Source organism: Polypterus senegalus, chromosome 17 (assembly GCF_016835505.1).
Source record: "Polypterus senegalus isolate Bchr_013 chromosome 17, ASM1683550v1, whole genome shotgun sequence".
In the NCBI taxonomy this organism is placed as follows: domain Eukaryota; kingdom Metazoa; phylum Chordata; class Cladistia; order Polypteriformes; family Polypteridae; genus Polypterus; species Polypterus senegalus.
This window is the reverse complement of record NC_053170.1, coordinates 78,825,092-78,842,469: the sequence shown is the minus strand read 5'-3', so window position 1 is coordinate 78,842,469 and position 17,378 is coordinate 78,825,092. Positions and strand designations below refer to the sequence as shown.

At 38.2% G+C, this 17,378-nt stretch overlaps 1 protein-coding gene across 2 annotated transcripts in view; it reads right to left on the bottom strand.

The window, feature by feature from the left end:
• Positions 1 to 17,378, bottom strand: part of ak2 (adenylate kinase 2) — a 54,391-nt gene that overhangs the window by 23,848 nt on the left and 13,165 nt on the right. For both annotated transcript variants that reach the window (XM_039739529.1, XM_039739530.1), the window contains exons 2-4: positions 15,602 to 15,727; positions 1,547 to 1,657; positions 157 to 251 (exon numbers count right to left, since the gene is read on the bottom strand). In XM_039739529.1, the coding sequence (XP_039595463.1) occupies positions 157 to 251; positions 1,547 to 1,657; positions 15,602 to 15,727 (332 nt within the window). The remainder of the gene's footprint in view (positions 1 to 156; positions 252 to 1,546; positions 1,658 to 15,601; positions 15,728 to 17,378) is intronic.

The following is a 17,378-nucleotide window of genomic DNA, read 5'->3' as shown; positions in this document are numbered from 1 at the left end:
ATTCCTCCAAATTTTTAAAGAAATGCACTTATTTCAAATTGGAGGCAAGATAAAATACTTTTTGCCTTGCACGTCATATTAGAAGCAATATTACTTCTAGAAAATTAAATCTGCATATTGTGTTTTGTATATTAAAAAAAATTTCAAGACACTTACCGACCACAGATTCTGCGCAGAAGCAGAGAATCTTCAACTTTAAATTCAATCACTGAATCCAACTTCTCTGTTCTTTTCTCCATTAAATCATCTAACTGAAAAAAGCCAAAATATAAAAAGCATAATAAGATTACATAAATACAGCTCAATTACAGTCAGTGTCCATTCCAAATATGGATTGGGTCTCACTCGGTTTCTGCTGAATGCTAATAACCCATTCTAGAACTCTTACTGTGTTTGTTGTGTAATTGAAGTACAACAGGAAATACAGTTAATTTGCTTTTATCTTACACTATTTTTTTCCTTCAATTTACCCACTTTCCAAAACACCACTCTATTGCTTCTGTATGATCACCTTCATACACCACATACAGTATGTGCTTGCTGTTGCTGGTCTATGTAAGGACTCTTGCAGCAGAGCTTTGAATAAACTGGAGCTGTGATAGAAGGTTAGAAAGCAGCACCTGCCAGAAGGGAGTTACAATAATTGATGTCCATGCTTTTAATCGCATCCCACAAGCTTTTCAGCATTAGAAAAGGTGAGCAAACACAAGATTTGTTATGGAGTTGGAAGTATGAAAGTTTCAAATGCAGTTTATGTGGGTGGAATAAGAAAAGGAGGAATCAAAAATGTCACCAAGACCCATTGCATAAGAAGGTTGGATGAGACCAATGTCAAGAGTGATTGTAAAGGAGCTCATTTTCTTAAGTTGGGCTTTAGTGCTAGTTTTCAGGAGTTTAGCTTTGTTGCAATTTAATTTTAAATAGTTAATCTCCATCCAGGTTTTAACTTAACTAAAGCAAGTTTGTGAGCTGAGAAAGCTCTGATGAAGATACACTTTTAACATTGAAATGGAGTGGAGTATCATCTGCATAAAATGATAACCCAGTCCAAAGCTATGTGTAATATGGCCAAGGGGAAGCATATAGATGCAGAAGAGCAAAGGGCCACAGCCCTGAGGACCTCCTTATGTGACTAGTACTGAGGATGACGTGTTATTGTCAAGACTAAAAAAACCTTGCCTATCTGTCAGATAGAACTTAAATCACTAGAGGGCAGTGCCAAGTTACCCAGAATGTTCTCCATTCTGGACAGCAGAATGTCATGTTTGGCAGTGTCAAATGCTGCACTGAACACATAGTGTTCTAACCAGTCTGGGTTTTACTCAGGATCGTCGAGTTTTCCTCCCATACCCCTGAAGACATGCTGGTGAATTTATCTACCAACTGCAAGTTGTCTCTGTGGGAGTGTAGATGTCAGCATGATCAGGCTTAGTGTTGGATGCCCTCAATCTTTTGTGACTTTCAGTAGGTCTAAAAAAGTTAATACAAAATTCTTTAAGGGCTCGTAGGGCAATGCAGTACTATAAACAATACCATTTTCAATTACCATTTCTGCCTGCTTCACAGTACGTGGAAAGCCATCTAGCAGGAATCCATTCTTACACTGTGGTGTATCCAAGTTCTTCTCAATCAGCTCTACCACCATTTCATCACTCACCTGGAAAACACTACAGAAGATTAGCTAAAAGTGTAATTAGCAAGTCAAAGCTCTAAGAAAGGTTTAAATAAACAACATATGCGTTGAGGAATGTTTATAAAATAAAATCACGAAGTGTCAATTCAAATGCTTACTGCTATTGTTTACTTCTCTGATTAATTTCATCATCGTTTTGATCCCTAATTGTGGACAAGATAATTAAAACTATCCCCCGGATGACATGTATATTTCGGTAAGTTTCTATTCCAGTCGAGTTGGAAATATTACAACATGCAAATAAATGTATGGAATTGTTTCCAAGCATTCTCCATTTCTAACGTACTACTTATTTCCATTTCATTTATTTCAAACTGGAAATTGAAAAGCACAGAGGCATTGCTTGGAAAGATCAGGCACTGTGCATACTGTAGATGCTACAGAGAATTTATGTATTAATGTAATTTAATCAAGTTAAAGCAGAACATGTTGTATTAGCTAGCTTTAGGTTATGTAAGAGTTAATTATTAAACGTTCTGCCTTTCTTTTTATTTTGTTCCAAGCAGCTACAAAAACTGCCTGTGCTTATCAGCCCAAGGCTACTTGCCTTTTATGTAAAACAGAGTGGCCCGTTTTGATTAGATGCTTGTTCAGACACCAGCAAGGGGTGATGACAAGCCAAGGACAGTGCGCAGTTTAAGAAAACTAAGCGCCATTGTCTTAGAGATTCAGCTGGTTAAAACTTTAGCTTTGAGAGATGCCTGTGCATCAAGTAATAGGGCAGGGTGATACAGACAAAAAATCTTCATATATTTTGGCTGAATGGCCACATATATTTATCTACATATGTTTATGGAATAAAATTTTCAGTTGTAAACCAAAGTCATACAAGATGTCACAAGAATGTATTTATGTATTAAAATACAGGCTGAAATACATAAAAAATATGAATATATATTTAACTTATAGGCCCACAGTACCTAAAAGAACTACTGTATCTCCTGTCAGATTAAGTATATATTGTAAATGTAAATAAAATGTTTTAATATAAACAAAAAATGGCAGGCCTGAGTCTTCCAAAAATGTATTTGAAATTATATGAAAATTCAGTCTACAACACAGTTAAAATAAAATAATATATATAAATATTATAACAATATAAACATATGACCTGTCTCTTATTTTCTCTCCACTATTTTAACAAACAATTTATCAAACTGTACCCAGTAACAACTGCATTTAGGATATCCTTGTCAAAATATTGTACACAACTGTGCAAACACCACTTACTTGTAAACCTAACTTGTAAAGCCACCTATCTTACAAAGTACTTTTTGCCGGAGGTAGCCTTATCTAAGCATTTCATCTCAGCTTAAAGATTTTGAGCTAGAAATACTAGCCTGTCAAATGTCTCAGGCTTCAAGGATGTCCTATGACAACTGACAATACTGCCACTGCAACTGAAACACCTTTTCTGATGGTGAACTGGGGGCAAGAACATAAAGGAATTTTTGCACCAGGCAGCTCAAAGTGGGGAAGATGACTACATATTCCTTCCATCATGCAAGGTGATCTGCATCGTACTCTGCTGGCCCTGACACAACAACAACATTTATTTATATAGTACATTTTCATACAAAAAGTAGCTCAAAGTGCTTTACATTCTGAAGAAAAATAAAAGACAAAATAAGAAATTAAAGGGTGGACAGAAAAAAAAAAAAAAAAAAAACTCCAGACAGCTGAAAAAAAAAAAAATCTGCAGGGGTTCCAGGCCACGGGACCGCCAATTCTACCCAACATAAATGAAATAGTCCTCTTTGTAGTTAACTATGTCCATGTAGCTGGACATTTCACTCTCAGTTGTTTGCCTCTTTGATGCCTTGGGGCAGGAAGGTGTCATTGTCTGCATGAGATTTTTTCTTTTTAAGTGGTGCCCCTGTTGGGTGGTCTGCAAGCATCAACACAATGTTTATCATAGCCGAGTCACTTGGGCTGCAATAGCTCTACTCAGAGGCTAGCGATTTCATTTCCAATGCAACTCTAAACTTTACTCACTCAATCCTGTCAGCTGCAATATAAGTGGATTTAAATCATGGATTGACAAATGATGTCCAACAGGTCCATATGATGGGTCAGCATACTTTTCATTCAGGTAACCCACAATGACAGATTTGATGGCTTTGTTAAGCTCACTTCATCGTGTGCCAGGATGGTACAGTTGAAAAGCTGGAGCAGCAGTTAGACATATAAAAGAGTGACATAGTCCTCTCCAGACAAAGTATCTGTGAATACCTGAAAAGGTTTCAGAGCTTTCTGGAACACCTCAAGTAGGGCTGTGCGATATGACCAAAATCTTATATCCCGATATCACGATATAGTACATTTTCTTTGTATTCAGTGAATAGTTTATATAATCACCACTCCTTTTTTTTTCATTTAAATTCAAAAAATCAAAAATGAGAAGTACTCAACTTGTAATTATTTCTGTTCTTTTATTTAGAACATTTGAGCAAATGTTTGACTTAGAATGTAAACATAAAATGTTAATGTATCAAATATAAAACACTTTTCAAAAACAAATTACTAAAGGCCCAATATAAAATACTGCTATATAAAATGCCTGACATAAACAAAATGTGAACTGTAGCAGCAATAACTCTCACAACATATATTAAATATAAAAGGATCAAAGCACTAACAACTAAACTATATAAGGCCAATAAACCCTTTAAACAAAATAAATACAAGTCTAACATTAACTGTCAAAACCAAATGTAAACATTGTACTTCAAACTGTAGCAGCAATAAGGCTTACGACAAACATATATTAAATATATAATATTAAATATAATATTTTTTAGTCTACATTCTAGTAAAATGTTAATTTGCACATCGTAGTGTGGCAAATCTCCGTTAATGAGTTACAGCTGATCGCCCGTGCGTGGACTGGACGGCGCTAGCGTGTTGATGCCGCCCAGCCCCAAGCACGGGCGATCCGCGTAACTCGTTAACGGAGATTTGCCGTGTTAATGCAGTTGTGGCGTAAACGTAATTTTAACAAGATTAACGCTGACAGCAAATGCTGCAGGGAAAATTATGCCTTAAGCAAATTGTTTTGGTAGCAATTAATCTTCCAAGCTTTTAACATGCTCGTTTAAATAGTACCTTTACAACTGTAATATCCTACGTGGCCTGCCTCTCAGTTGTAAACTCTCTGCATGCTCGCTCACGTGCTTTTTGCGGAGGTGGTAGAAGAGGTTTGTCGTGTTGGAGTCTGTGGTAGCGATCGGTTTGCAGCATAATTTGCACAGTACCGTTTTCTGGTCCGTGTCAGACTCTTCAAATCCAAACCATCTCCATACTACAGAGGTAGCCCCTCGTTTAGGAACAAGGTCCTTCTGTGTGGAGCTAACTGGTGTTGCCTCGTCTTCATCAGCCATGCTAGTGTGTCTGCATCCACGTGGTGGCCATCAAAACAATGAAAAAAATATTGCCGTAAACAGTTTATTTTGCGACACCACGAAACAAACGATAGCGTAATGTGCAGCGATAGAAGTTTTCATATTGTCATCCGATATATATTGTTATATCGAACAGCCCTAACCTCCAGCATCTCTAAATCTTGCCAGGTAGGGACAAGATGCCTGAATTTTTTTGTCATAGGACAGGACTTTTGAAAGTGCTCTCTCTTGCTCTAGAACTCTGTCATTTGCGCATCTTGGTAACTGCAGGTCTGACATTGTGGTCAGCAACACAGGAGCGCCGCCGGGGACTGTACTTTCTCTGGTCCTGTTCAGCCTATATACATCAGACTTCCAATACAACTCGGAGTCCTTCCACGTGCAAAAGTTCGCTGATGACACTGCTATTGTATGCTGCATCAGGAGTGGGCAGGAAGAGGAGTACAGGAAGCTAATCAAAGACTTTGTTAAATGGTGTGACTCAAACCACTTACACCTGAACACCAGCAAGACCAAGGAACTGGTGGTGGATTTTAGGAGGCCCAGGCCCAGACCCAGGTCCCTCATGGACCCCGTGATCATCAGAGGAGACTGTGTGCAGAGGGTACAGACCTATGATTACCTGGGAGTGCAGCTGGATGACAAATTGGACTGGACTGCAAATACTGATGCTCTGTGTAAGAAAGGTCAGAGCCGATTATACTTTCTGAGAAGGTTGGTGTCCTTCAACATCTGCAATAAGATGCTGATGTTCTACCAGACGGTTGTGACGAGTGCCCTCTTCTACGTGGTGGTGTGCTGGGGAGGCAGCATAAAGAAGGATGCCTCACACCTGGACAAACTTGTTAAGGCAGGCTGTATTGTAGGAATAAAGCTGGACAGTTTAACATCTGTGGCAGAGCGACGGGCACTAAGCAAACTCCTGTCAATCATGGAGAATCCAATGCATCCACTTAACAGTGTCATCTCCAGGCAGAGTCACTGTCTTGCTCCACTGAGATCATTCCTCCCCCACACTATGCGACTCTTCAATTCCACCCAGGGGATTAAATGCTAACATTATTCAAAGTTATTGTCTGTTTTTACATGCATTTTTATTACTCTTTAATATTGTTTTTTGTATCAGTATACTGCTGCTGGATTATGTGAACTTCCCCTTGGGATTAATAAAGTATCTATCTATCTATTTATTTTCTGCCTTGATCCCTAGAGTGTTGGCATCTCTGTACTGAGCTACTGAGCAGGCAGTCCCTCTTCCTCCTCCAGCTGCAATCCTTTAGCTTAACTCTTTTAGGGCGGATGTCGACTTTTGTCGACAGGAGGGGTTGAGTGCGAATGTCGACTAAAGTCGACATCCAGGGATAGAGGGCGATAATCAGCTGTTAATGGCGACAAATCTCACTGTCACGTCACAGGCATTCCCTCTGTGCTTGGAGGAATGCTAGACTCGGCAACTAATCCTAGCGTGTGCGTGAGTTGCGAAATGTAAACAATGGCAAGATGGCATCGACATGTGACAAGGGAGCGAAGTGAGTGCAGAAAAGAAAACACTCAGCAGACAATGTTTTGCGCATTATCGCGGAGTCGGACTCTGATTTTTCAGAATCGGATTTTATTGACAGTGATCAGGAGATCAAGCAAGAGAGTGAGAAGTCGGCATCAGTTGATCAAACACCAGCCGATGCCGCGCCAGCGGATCTGCTGCCAGTTGAATGCTTTGCGCAGCCGTTGCATCTACGGCATGGTTCGCGTGGGATAAATACACTGACATTGATCCGTTGAGAGCCGATCTGGCTGCTGGACTTCACAAGACGGCATGGCTTGCTGTTGGACACAACAGATCACCAGCTGCTATACTTCAGGCTGCTCTCTTCTGATGCTGCTTTTCAGCTACCGTCAGACAAGATAGGCAGAGAAATTTTTTGAATCGCGGGCTGCATTTGCATCGCATTCTCGTTTTTCAGTGTAAACCCACAACAAAAGACGAGATGAAGCATGCTGTGGTATTACAAATGGAGATGGGACAGAACTGGTGATATAACTTCAGGGAGCATTGGTCCAAACGTGCTTTGTCCCCTGGTGGCTTTGGACAGGTTATGCAGCATGGTGATAGGTACGTGCTGCTGCAAAGTTTTATTCGCTTCTGTAATAAACAGAAACAAATCCCAAGGGGTGAGCCAGGCTATAATGCCATGCATAAAGTTCATAAAGTTTCAGAAGATGAAAAGAGGTGAAAATACGGTTTTCATGTGGGCAGAAAACTTGGTGGCAGTGGAATGGCACAATGGCAAAAGGGTGACTTGTCTCTCTACAGTACACACTAACAATATATGTGAGAAAGTGCAGCGACAGACAATTGAAAAGTAGGCACCAAAGCAACACGTATTGTAAGCAGTGCAATGTGGCAATGACTGAAATTGGCTGCTTTGAGCAAGATCAGACTTTGCAGGACTTTGCTGTGTAAAATGTATGTGATATGTATGTGAAATCATAGAGTATGCAGGCTCATACAACATGCAAGACAGTAACATTTGTCAAAAGTAAATATTTTTTGTTGATTTGATATGTTAAACAATTGCTTTGTGTTCTTTTTTTAAAAAATGTTAGTTTTTGGAAAAATATTCAGCCCTGGGAAATAACAAAAAAAAATTAGCCCTAAGAGTTAAAGAAACTGCCAGGGTCATTTACCCATCGTCCATGTCATGTTCTGCAATAAAACATGCTTTAACTTTTTACAATTTTACATTAATGTTAAAAGGAAGTTAATTTATGCCTAATGAATCCTGATTAACACATAGTTGTACAATAGACATGCATTTAAATTTAAAAATTTTAACTTGCATTTGTAGAGGATTTGGAAAAAAAGTAAACTCTTTTGTGTTAGATGGTGCTCCTTGTGCGAACAGTATAGAGCAGAGTACAGCAAATAGAGGAAGAATAAATCCTCCTGTGTTAAGCTAACACCAGCTCAACATATGTGCTCTCTCTATTCTTTATCACAGGTTAGTGAGTCTGCCATAAATGGAATACACATTACAGGCCATAAAAGCAGAAAATGTCGACGATGAGCTATTTTGAACATGTTGGTAAAATAATGTGGGGTCGTAAGAGTTTTTTTTAACAATATATATTCACGTATGCGTGCTAACTTGCTAATGCGAGTATAGCGGAGAGCAGAATGCGGGGAAAGCTAACCCAAAATAAAATCCTGGAATTATTTTTGCACTTGTGAAACATTTTATGAAAGATGACCTTTACTGGTTAAATATGTCACTAAATGGACAAATTGGTGGTTTATGGCCAAACAACCAGAAATGTTATTGCAGTATAGTATCATGAATAAATGGCAGCTATATGTTTAAGCTACAAGAGAGAAACACGTCATTTAAAGGAGCAAGTGCACTGTTTATTTAGAGTTTACAGTTAAAAGTTAAGAAATCTCAAGTTTAACTGAACTGTTCTTAAAACTATGAAAGGACCTTATTTTATGTTATTTTCCAGTAAAGGTTCATCTAACTAATAAAATTAATCGTATTTAAATATGAAACACAAACTGCTTCTCAGAGGGAAAAGGTTTATGTAGTTGTTAGTGATCTGGGGCCTCGTGTATAAACGGTGCATACGCCCAGAAATGTTGCGTAAGAACGTTTCCACGTTCAAATTGCGATGTATAAAACCTAAACTTGGCGTAAAGCCACGCACATTTCCACGGTACCTCATACCCTGTTATATACAAGTTCTGCGCTCCGTTTTGCAGACTGGCAGCACCCAGTGTCAAAGCAGTGCTACTGTTCCTGTGTGGTTATCCTTTCTTTTTTAGATCAACATCCCTGATGCGGCTTTATAAATACACTGAAATTAACCTTATATTGTTTATTAGTTTAACGCATCGGATTGTAATTAACCAGTAACAATATAATGGTCCACGGAATGGTCAAACTATTCTAAATACCATAGCTGCTTTAGCGTTGTTACTCTCGCTGCACCTTGTTCTTTCAGCTGCTCCTGTTAGGGGTTGCCACAGCGGATCATCTTTTTCCATATTACTCTCACTGCACCACTTGAAGTATTTGTATCACTGTACAGTGGAACCTCGGTTTGCGAGCATAATTCGTTCTGGAAACGTGCTCGCAGTCCAAAGCACTCTTATATCAAAGTGAATTTCCCTATAATAAATAATGGAAACTCAGATGATTCGTTCCACAACCCAAAACTATTCATATAAAAATGATTAATACAAAATATAAAGTAAAAATACATAAAGCAAATTAACCTGCACTTTACCTTTAAAAAGAATCATGGCTGGTGCGAGCGAGTTTCTAAACTCTTGTGGGACTCCACCCAACAGAACGACATGCAGAAGAGTGTTCCAAAGCAATTGCAGTCTCCCAGCGCTGTAGCAGTTAACCGTATAAGTGGATCCAAAAAGATCGCAGACATGCTGTAAGCGCCTGCCATCAATGGGTGATACAAGGAACATAATAAAGATCCCGCTACAAAAAATAACCACGCTGTTGCTGTTTTAAGCTGAATAAAGCTGGTGTTGTTAAAGTACTGAGACTCAGCTTCGTGTTTTGGGGCGCAAGACAGGGACTCGCACTTCACAGCACCCACGTGCGTGCACACACAGTCACAATGCTGTAGTAAACAGTATACGCTCGTACGGTTGTTGATTATATGAGTGAGGCACGCAGTCTCAGACGGAGAACAGGAGACAATTGCCTTCAAGGAGAGAGAGAGAAGAACAATCTGCTCAGTTGTGATCACATGACTCTCAGCAGACAAATTGTATCCATACTACTCGTATTGCAAGACATCACTTGTTTATCAAGTCAAAACTTAATATAAAAATATAGCTCGTCTTGCAAAACACTCGTAAACTAAGTTACTCGCAAACCGAGGTTCCACTGTATCTGAGTGGGGAAATCACAGATCTAGAGCAGCTGAGAAAAAGAATTATCGGTATACAGCATCAAGCACACGCTGCCTCAACCATGCTGTCAATTGAATTGCTTTCACACGGCAAATGTTTCAAAGCCTTTCCTGTACGGACCTCACAGTTCAGAAAGAGTTTCATCCCAAGAACTATAAAGTGCTCCTTGTAGAAATGTCTGTACTTATAAATAGAATTACCTGACTGTAACCTTGCACTACAGTTATAATATTGCACAACCTGAGCCACTTTATAAAGCACGTATTTACATATGATGACGATATCATTTATAAGATGAAATGCAGCAAATTATGTTGATTATACAGACAAACTAACTTCATTTAAATAATCTATATTGTCAATAATTAAACATGCCAGGACACAGTGCCGCAGCGCTAGCTATTAGCTGGTGCTCCATTCATGTATTGTTCTTGCCTTGCGCTGTATTCTTACTGGGACTGGCGTGACACTGGAAGGATAGATGGATAGAGTAATTAAACACATACTATGAAGATATTTCAATGTTCCTTAAAAGTTTTGAAGAATTGGCGTTCTAAGCTTACAGATGGCTTAACGTCTATTACAGAGCTGATTGTGTGGCGATTGGTTACTTGGGGAAAGAAAATTAAGGACAGGAATTGGGGGTTAGTACGTTTGAAAGAGACAGTACTTCTGTACTAAAGCATTTCATCAAAGTTTGTGCATGGCGCATCAAACATCTGAGACGTGAACAATCACTGCAACACCGTGTTCTCATGTTTAATAACATGCTTTAACTCCTATCATCATGAAAATGATATCACGTATACATCTCAGTATTTTAATTATTCAGAGAGCTGTAATATCACAAATGTAATGGATTTTGTGTCCTGTCAGAGGAAGAGAAAGCCTGCTTAAGAAGCATGTAGTGATTCACACACAGAGTAGATAGAAGATCAAATACAAAACAAACCATTTAACTTGCTACTTTAGTTATGATGGGATTTGAGAAGCTAATAAATTAAACAATTTTAAGATAAAGTTCATGTTGTTTTACTTTAATGACAAAATAAACTACGTGATTAAAGTGGAAATTTCGAAATTAAAGTTGACATTTTGTGCTTTTTGCCCACTGTGTGCCTATTTTGTTTTTTTTTGTCTGTACCCTAATAAGCTTTCATAGGACACTCAGCCAGTGGGCTACGACTCGCCTTTTCATGGCGACTTTGATATGTGACAACTTCTTTTTTATTTCGGGCACTGTGCAACTCTGTAAACTTGAGCTTTCGAGTTTCTCCGACAAGCTATGTCACTCAATCAACTTCCTTTTGTTGTTAATACCACAGTTTAAAACAACAAATAGCTTCCACTTGGTATTCACTGAAATTTTTACTTCCCCCTGTGCTTTTTCCATTGTCTTTTCACAGAAGGCTGATCTTAATGGCTATTTATATTGATTTGCATATTTAAAGAGGCATAATTCTGGGAGGTGTAGGGGCGGGACAGCAGGCGCGTGCACGAGCATTACTTTCACACTGACCAGGATTTATGTAGTGGGAGAATGTGGAAGTTGGTGAACGCACAGATTCCTGCATCTGGAATTTCGGCTTTTGTGCTTACGTCATGTTATAGTGCAAACTCTACGCACGGCGTTATGCATGAGGCCCATGGTGATTTGATGATTGGAAATGATACTAAAGCAAAAATAATGTTGCAGTTCGAACAACATGCTACCATCAAGTTCATGTGTAAATTGGGAAAGACAGCTTCAGATACGCTAGTGGCACTGAAGCACTTGCTGATTCCCCCATGCACACGTCTAAGTCAAACAGTAATTAAAACAATACTACAATCAGAAACAAATCCAGACCTGTTGTAACTGGTCTACAAACGTGTATGTAATCTAATCTCGGACTCTCCCGCTATATCACAATTCCAGAAACTTTTTGACTACCCCTCATACATTACATTTCCAACAGATGTCTTGTATATTATTGCATGTATATTGCTTATAATTCTTTTCAGAATTTATCGAACTTTCATGCGATGTTGTTAGATTTTTCAGATTCTCATTCCATTTTTAAATTACAAACTAAAAAACATCAAGAACTCAAGTCCCGCGAGACGAGACTTTGTGCCAACAGATTTAACCACGCCCGGGGCCAGAAATAAAAGACAAACAGTAGATGACAAATACAGCTGCTGTATAGGCTTTTAAATGTTCGAAGCACCACCACAGATGCAGATCACATGGGCATAGCAGCAGCAAGCCAGCAGTTGATCAAGCAAAGAGGAGGTAAAAAAAAAAAAAAAGAAAAAAACTAATTTGTTTCCCATTATATCACTGTTTAAGGGGGGCTTCGGAGGAGCGGCCGTGTCACCTTGGGGTGCGTTCAGCCACCCTCTTCACAACACGAGCAGCAGAGATGTGAAGTGGCTGGCGTGTAGCACAGGCAAAGGGGGTTGAAGCGAAACGAGCAGGGGGTAATCCCCCTAGTTTATTTTAAAACTTGCACTTACCAATTGCCATATGAATTCGATGCCCAAAGTGCTGCATCCTCTGTAATTTCAGACACTGCACTGCTTTGATAACGTTGTTCCTATTGTCGGTTATGATAGCAATGAGCCTCATTTGATCCAGCTTCCAGTTTGCGAGGGTAACTTGCAGAGATTTGGCTATGTGCTCCCCAATGTGGTTTTCAGGAAAATAGCTCATTTGCAGACATGCGTGTTTAATCTCCCATTCTTCAACGAAATGAATAGTCACACTTAAATATGGCTTGCAGGAGCAGCTTGACCACATATCAGTTGTCAACATGAAATGTTTTAGTTTAGTGATCTGGTTGGTAAGGGTAAGACTGACTTGAATGTATGCGTGAGGCAGCATTTCACTTGCAATTCCTATCGCAGGCCAAAAGTTTTGATCAGTCTTTAAAAACCATTCTTTTCCACTGTTGAGACGGGAAGCATGCCTTTTGCTATATAGTGAACTGCCGCCTCAGGTAAATAAAGGTTGCAATGTCAACTGAATTGGTTTAGGTGTCTCGGGTGGCAAATGCTTTGTAACTGCAGTATCAGAACAGAGTTTAACAGTCTCTTCATACTGAATTTTGTGCCACTCTAAAGTGATGAAAAGGATTAGTAGTGCTCCCGCTTTTTGATGTGATCTCCTTTCAGCATTCCTTAGAGATTAGAGATTCTACTGCTCATCTAACCTGTGAAATCCAAAACACCTATAAATAGTTGATCCATTGTTCTTTTTATATACTAAATTATCTTCAGTTGTAACTTGTGTGTCATGCCCTTCCATGTTAGGAGGCAGATGTTTCAGTGCATGCACACGCAAGTGGGGGTGGGGTTGCTAGCAGAACACAGTAGTGAAGCCTGGCGCAGGCAGAGAGAGAAGGGGAGTACTTTGTATAGAAGATAGGAAATGTAACATAAACAAATGCACTTCCTAGTTTAAACACTTATACCATGGTCAAGTCTCTTTGTTACATTGCACTGTAATAAAGATGTTTTTCTGCATTCCCATATGGACTCTGAGACTGCCTTCTTTAAAGAGAGCATTTATCCAAAACAATACTCTAGAAGACAAGAAATAAGGTGCCCAGATTTTGTTTTTCTATATTCCTTATAAAGTCATCTGCTTTATGATTTAGCTTCTAATATTAAATCAATTTTCTTATTACTTCTGGTCTGAAGAACTAATTAATGTCAGGAATGATAAATGCAATTTACTTAGCAAGTCTAGTTTGGAGACTTATTTGTAGACGTCTTCATAGTCTATCTTACAGACTTTTTCCACATTAAATAATATAATTTAGTATACAAGTTTCCCCTCCTCTGACCACAATACATTTCTAAATAAAATCATATTACTCCTCAAATCTGAACTGAGTCACAACCTGCGAAACCTTCGCAGTTTCTCTAAAGGAAGCATTGATGACTTCCTCTAAATTCTGTTATGCCACTTAGGCCAGTTACATTATGCTTAGTGATCTTAAGCAAGGTGCTGGATTAGTTTGCTTCTTATTTCACAATACATGCCATTGGTTCTATGGTTATCAAAATACTGTGACTTGCTGCATGACTCTATTATACTGTATATGTAATGAAAAAACCTTTTGGCTTTTTAGCACTTCCATATATTGCTATTCCTAACATTCCCTTTTAACTGCATTCAGAAACCCAGGAGAAATCTTAAGATTCACTCTGCTAAATATATTACCACCCCACTTGCTTCATATTAAACTTTCTGATCCGGATACACCCAGCTTACTTTTTTTTCTGTGCGACTCTTCCTAGCACACCTTCTAGGCCCAAATACAATCCATTTTCTCTAGTACCTTTTTTCAATATTTTATTTGAAGAAAATAACATTTCATACAATCAAAACTTACTTTTAAAACAAAGAAAACAACATTACATACAACTGAATCAAGCTTAACAAACCTGAATTCAAGCCCTGCCTGAGAGAGAGGAGAGGAGAACCAACAGCAACAGCAAATCTTTAACACTATAGCCTCTGAAGCCTACAAAAAAAAGTTGTAATGCCGGGTCACCTTAAATTCCTTTGTACCTCTTCATCCGTGTCTTTGATTTGTAAATGTGTCAATCAGCGCTGACAGCAGGTAGACTGCTGACTCATCCCCCACCGAGGCAGCTGAAGTCACATCAGATGCTGAAGTCACTTTATTTGGGAGTTTTTAATAGCAGCTCACTACTCAGAACAGGGAGAACCCAGGCTTGAACCCATAGCCTGTTAATTACAAAGCAGCAGTTCTTACCTTTGCATCAGCCAAGCAGACATTTTGACTTTGTGTCAATTGATATTTGGACTTGGGTTTTTACTCACTGACAGCAACATGTAATTGCACTTGTTTTGTTATGCCTTTGGTGAAAGTGTTTATTTGATATTTGGACTTCAATTTTCACACATTATACACTTCACATCTGAATTTTGTCATTATTACTGTAACATGAAAAAAGTTTGCTTTGGTTATGTGTTCAACATTCCTTACCTCTCATTTCCTGTCATCCTACATTTACCCAGATTGTTGTAGATATGGAATACACATGAAATGTATGTACTGTATTGTAAATAACGAAGTATTATTTACCCTATACAATTCCAGATATCTCACAGATTTGAGCTCTGAGTATTTTGTGTCTGAGTTGGTGGGGGATGGGATAGCAGGCTGCTTGCTGCTTGTGCTAATTGAAACATTAGCAAATATTTGCAAAACAAAGACGCTAATTAGAAGGTGCGAGGGAATTTAAGGCGGCCCGGCATTATTACTTTTTCATAGGCTTCAGGGATTCTACAGTTAAAACCAACATAAAAGGGAGAATATCCTTTACTCCAATATAAAAGCTGATTCTAAACCTTTTCTTTTTTAAAATATGGTAAGATGTAATTAGAAAACACCTGACACATTTCTAACACTGAGGCACTGGCAACAACTATATATTACATTTGTGATTTGTAAAACACTTTGGATAAGGAGATTTAGCTTAACACATAAATTATGTAAATAAAAAAAAAAAACAGATTGAGTCTCTGCTAGTCTAAACAAAACCAAATATACATACCAGCTTCCCAGAATCCATCGTTTCCTTTAATCGCTTTCCCAGTTCTGATCCAGAAGCTACCATAGCACGGAGCATATCCCCAGTCGCAAGGTGACACACGCAATATTGATCTGCCAATTTAGGTGCCTGCGGTGATAGTGAAAATTTAATGAAAGATGTTAGTTTTCATCCTTCTACAAAAGGTGTGAAATCTCACCAAGTGAAAATATACCACACAAGGAATGTGAGCATTGTTTATTTACTTAAAACTATCATACTCATGAAGTTGGTGGCAAACTATCTTTTCCTTAATAGGAACTAATCTTTGGCAGTAAAACAATCAAAATCAAAGTATCTGTCTGCAGATGGATTCTATCTGTCAAAAGGATCATCTAGAAGCACACTGTATAAAACAGATTGATAGGAAAGATTTTTGTGTATATGTTACAGTTAAATGAAAAAAAAACAATGTATCTCTGTAACAATTTACAATATTCATACTATGGACCCATTGCAAAACTTGAGAGCTGTGGCAAGGGTTACTTATCATACAAGAGTTCCAAACTTCATATCAACATGCAGGTGACCTTGGCTCTTATGTACAAAGTTCACAGTGCCAGCTAGGCATGGATAAAAATAAAGATTTTCTGATTAATCGTTATTTTTCATTTAAAACAATTCAATACCAGTTCTTAAAGTCTCAAGATTGATCTTGTGAATCTCTGTCCTTCTCAACTACTATATGTAGATTTTTGTTTCTTTGTTTTTAACGTCAGATCCAGCAGATGTCGCTAATGCATCTGTTAAGGCTTTCTAGAGAAAATGAACTTTACTACCTCGCATAGAATGAGAAGTGCCCGGCTACAGGTAGGACAGCATGAAATGGTATGTCCTCATCAAGTGAAAGTAGTGCCTTCAACACTTAAAACTGATGTGTGGGCTTCCTACAGAGTCAACAAGCATCAGCACTAGATCCTCATTTTAAAACACTTCCTTTTTGTCTGAGGAGAAAGAGTGATGACACATTTTCAAGGCTGATTAACTTGACTTCTACACATGAGCAACTGAAGACAATGTGTAACTTGTAGATTTATAATGAGAGGTCAAGCAAAATGACACCTTTTATTGGCTAACTAAAAAGATTACAATATGCAAGCTTTTGAGGCAACTCAGGCCCCTTCTTCAGGCAAGATGTAATTTGTAGAACTTCTAGAATTATAAAAAGACTATAGTCTCCCAACTGTATCTTTAATTTCAACAAATTCAAGATTTTAAATGAGCAATAGGGGAATTAAATTTGGCTAATGCTAGTTTCAGGATGTGTAAGAGCCAATCTTAAGAAGCTAATGTTAATGTTAAATTGATGTGTCTGCTTAATTTAAATAGAGTATTAGTTTCTTAGATTATGGTATTGTCTTTTACCCCCTTTAATTTAACATGAAGTTGAACTTTCTTAGCTGCATCTGCTAACCAGATTGTTAATTAAGTTAGTTTGGAAATTGTCACACTTCTAGAAGCATGAAACGTTAGATTCATTTGCAAATAGGGTATTGGCATACAGTTTTCTGATTGTTTTGATATGACCATTTGAAAGTATGACTGTATGACCAAACTTAGAGAAATATGAAACAAGTAAGCCTTAACAGAACTTTCTTTAAACAAGAACCTTTGTTTGTAATATACATTTTTTCTCCTTTTTTGTGAGCTGTTTTGCTGTGAATTATATTAAACTTTTAAAATGAAGATAATTGGATTGTGGAATTATTTGAAAACGTATCATACTACTACCTGAACTGTC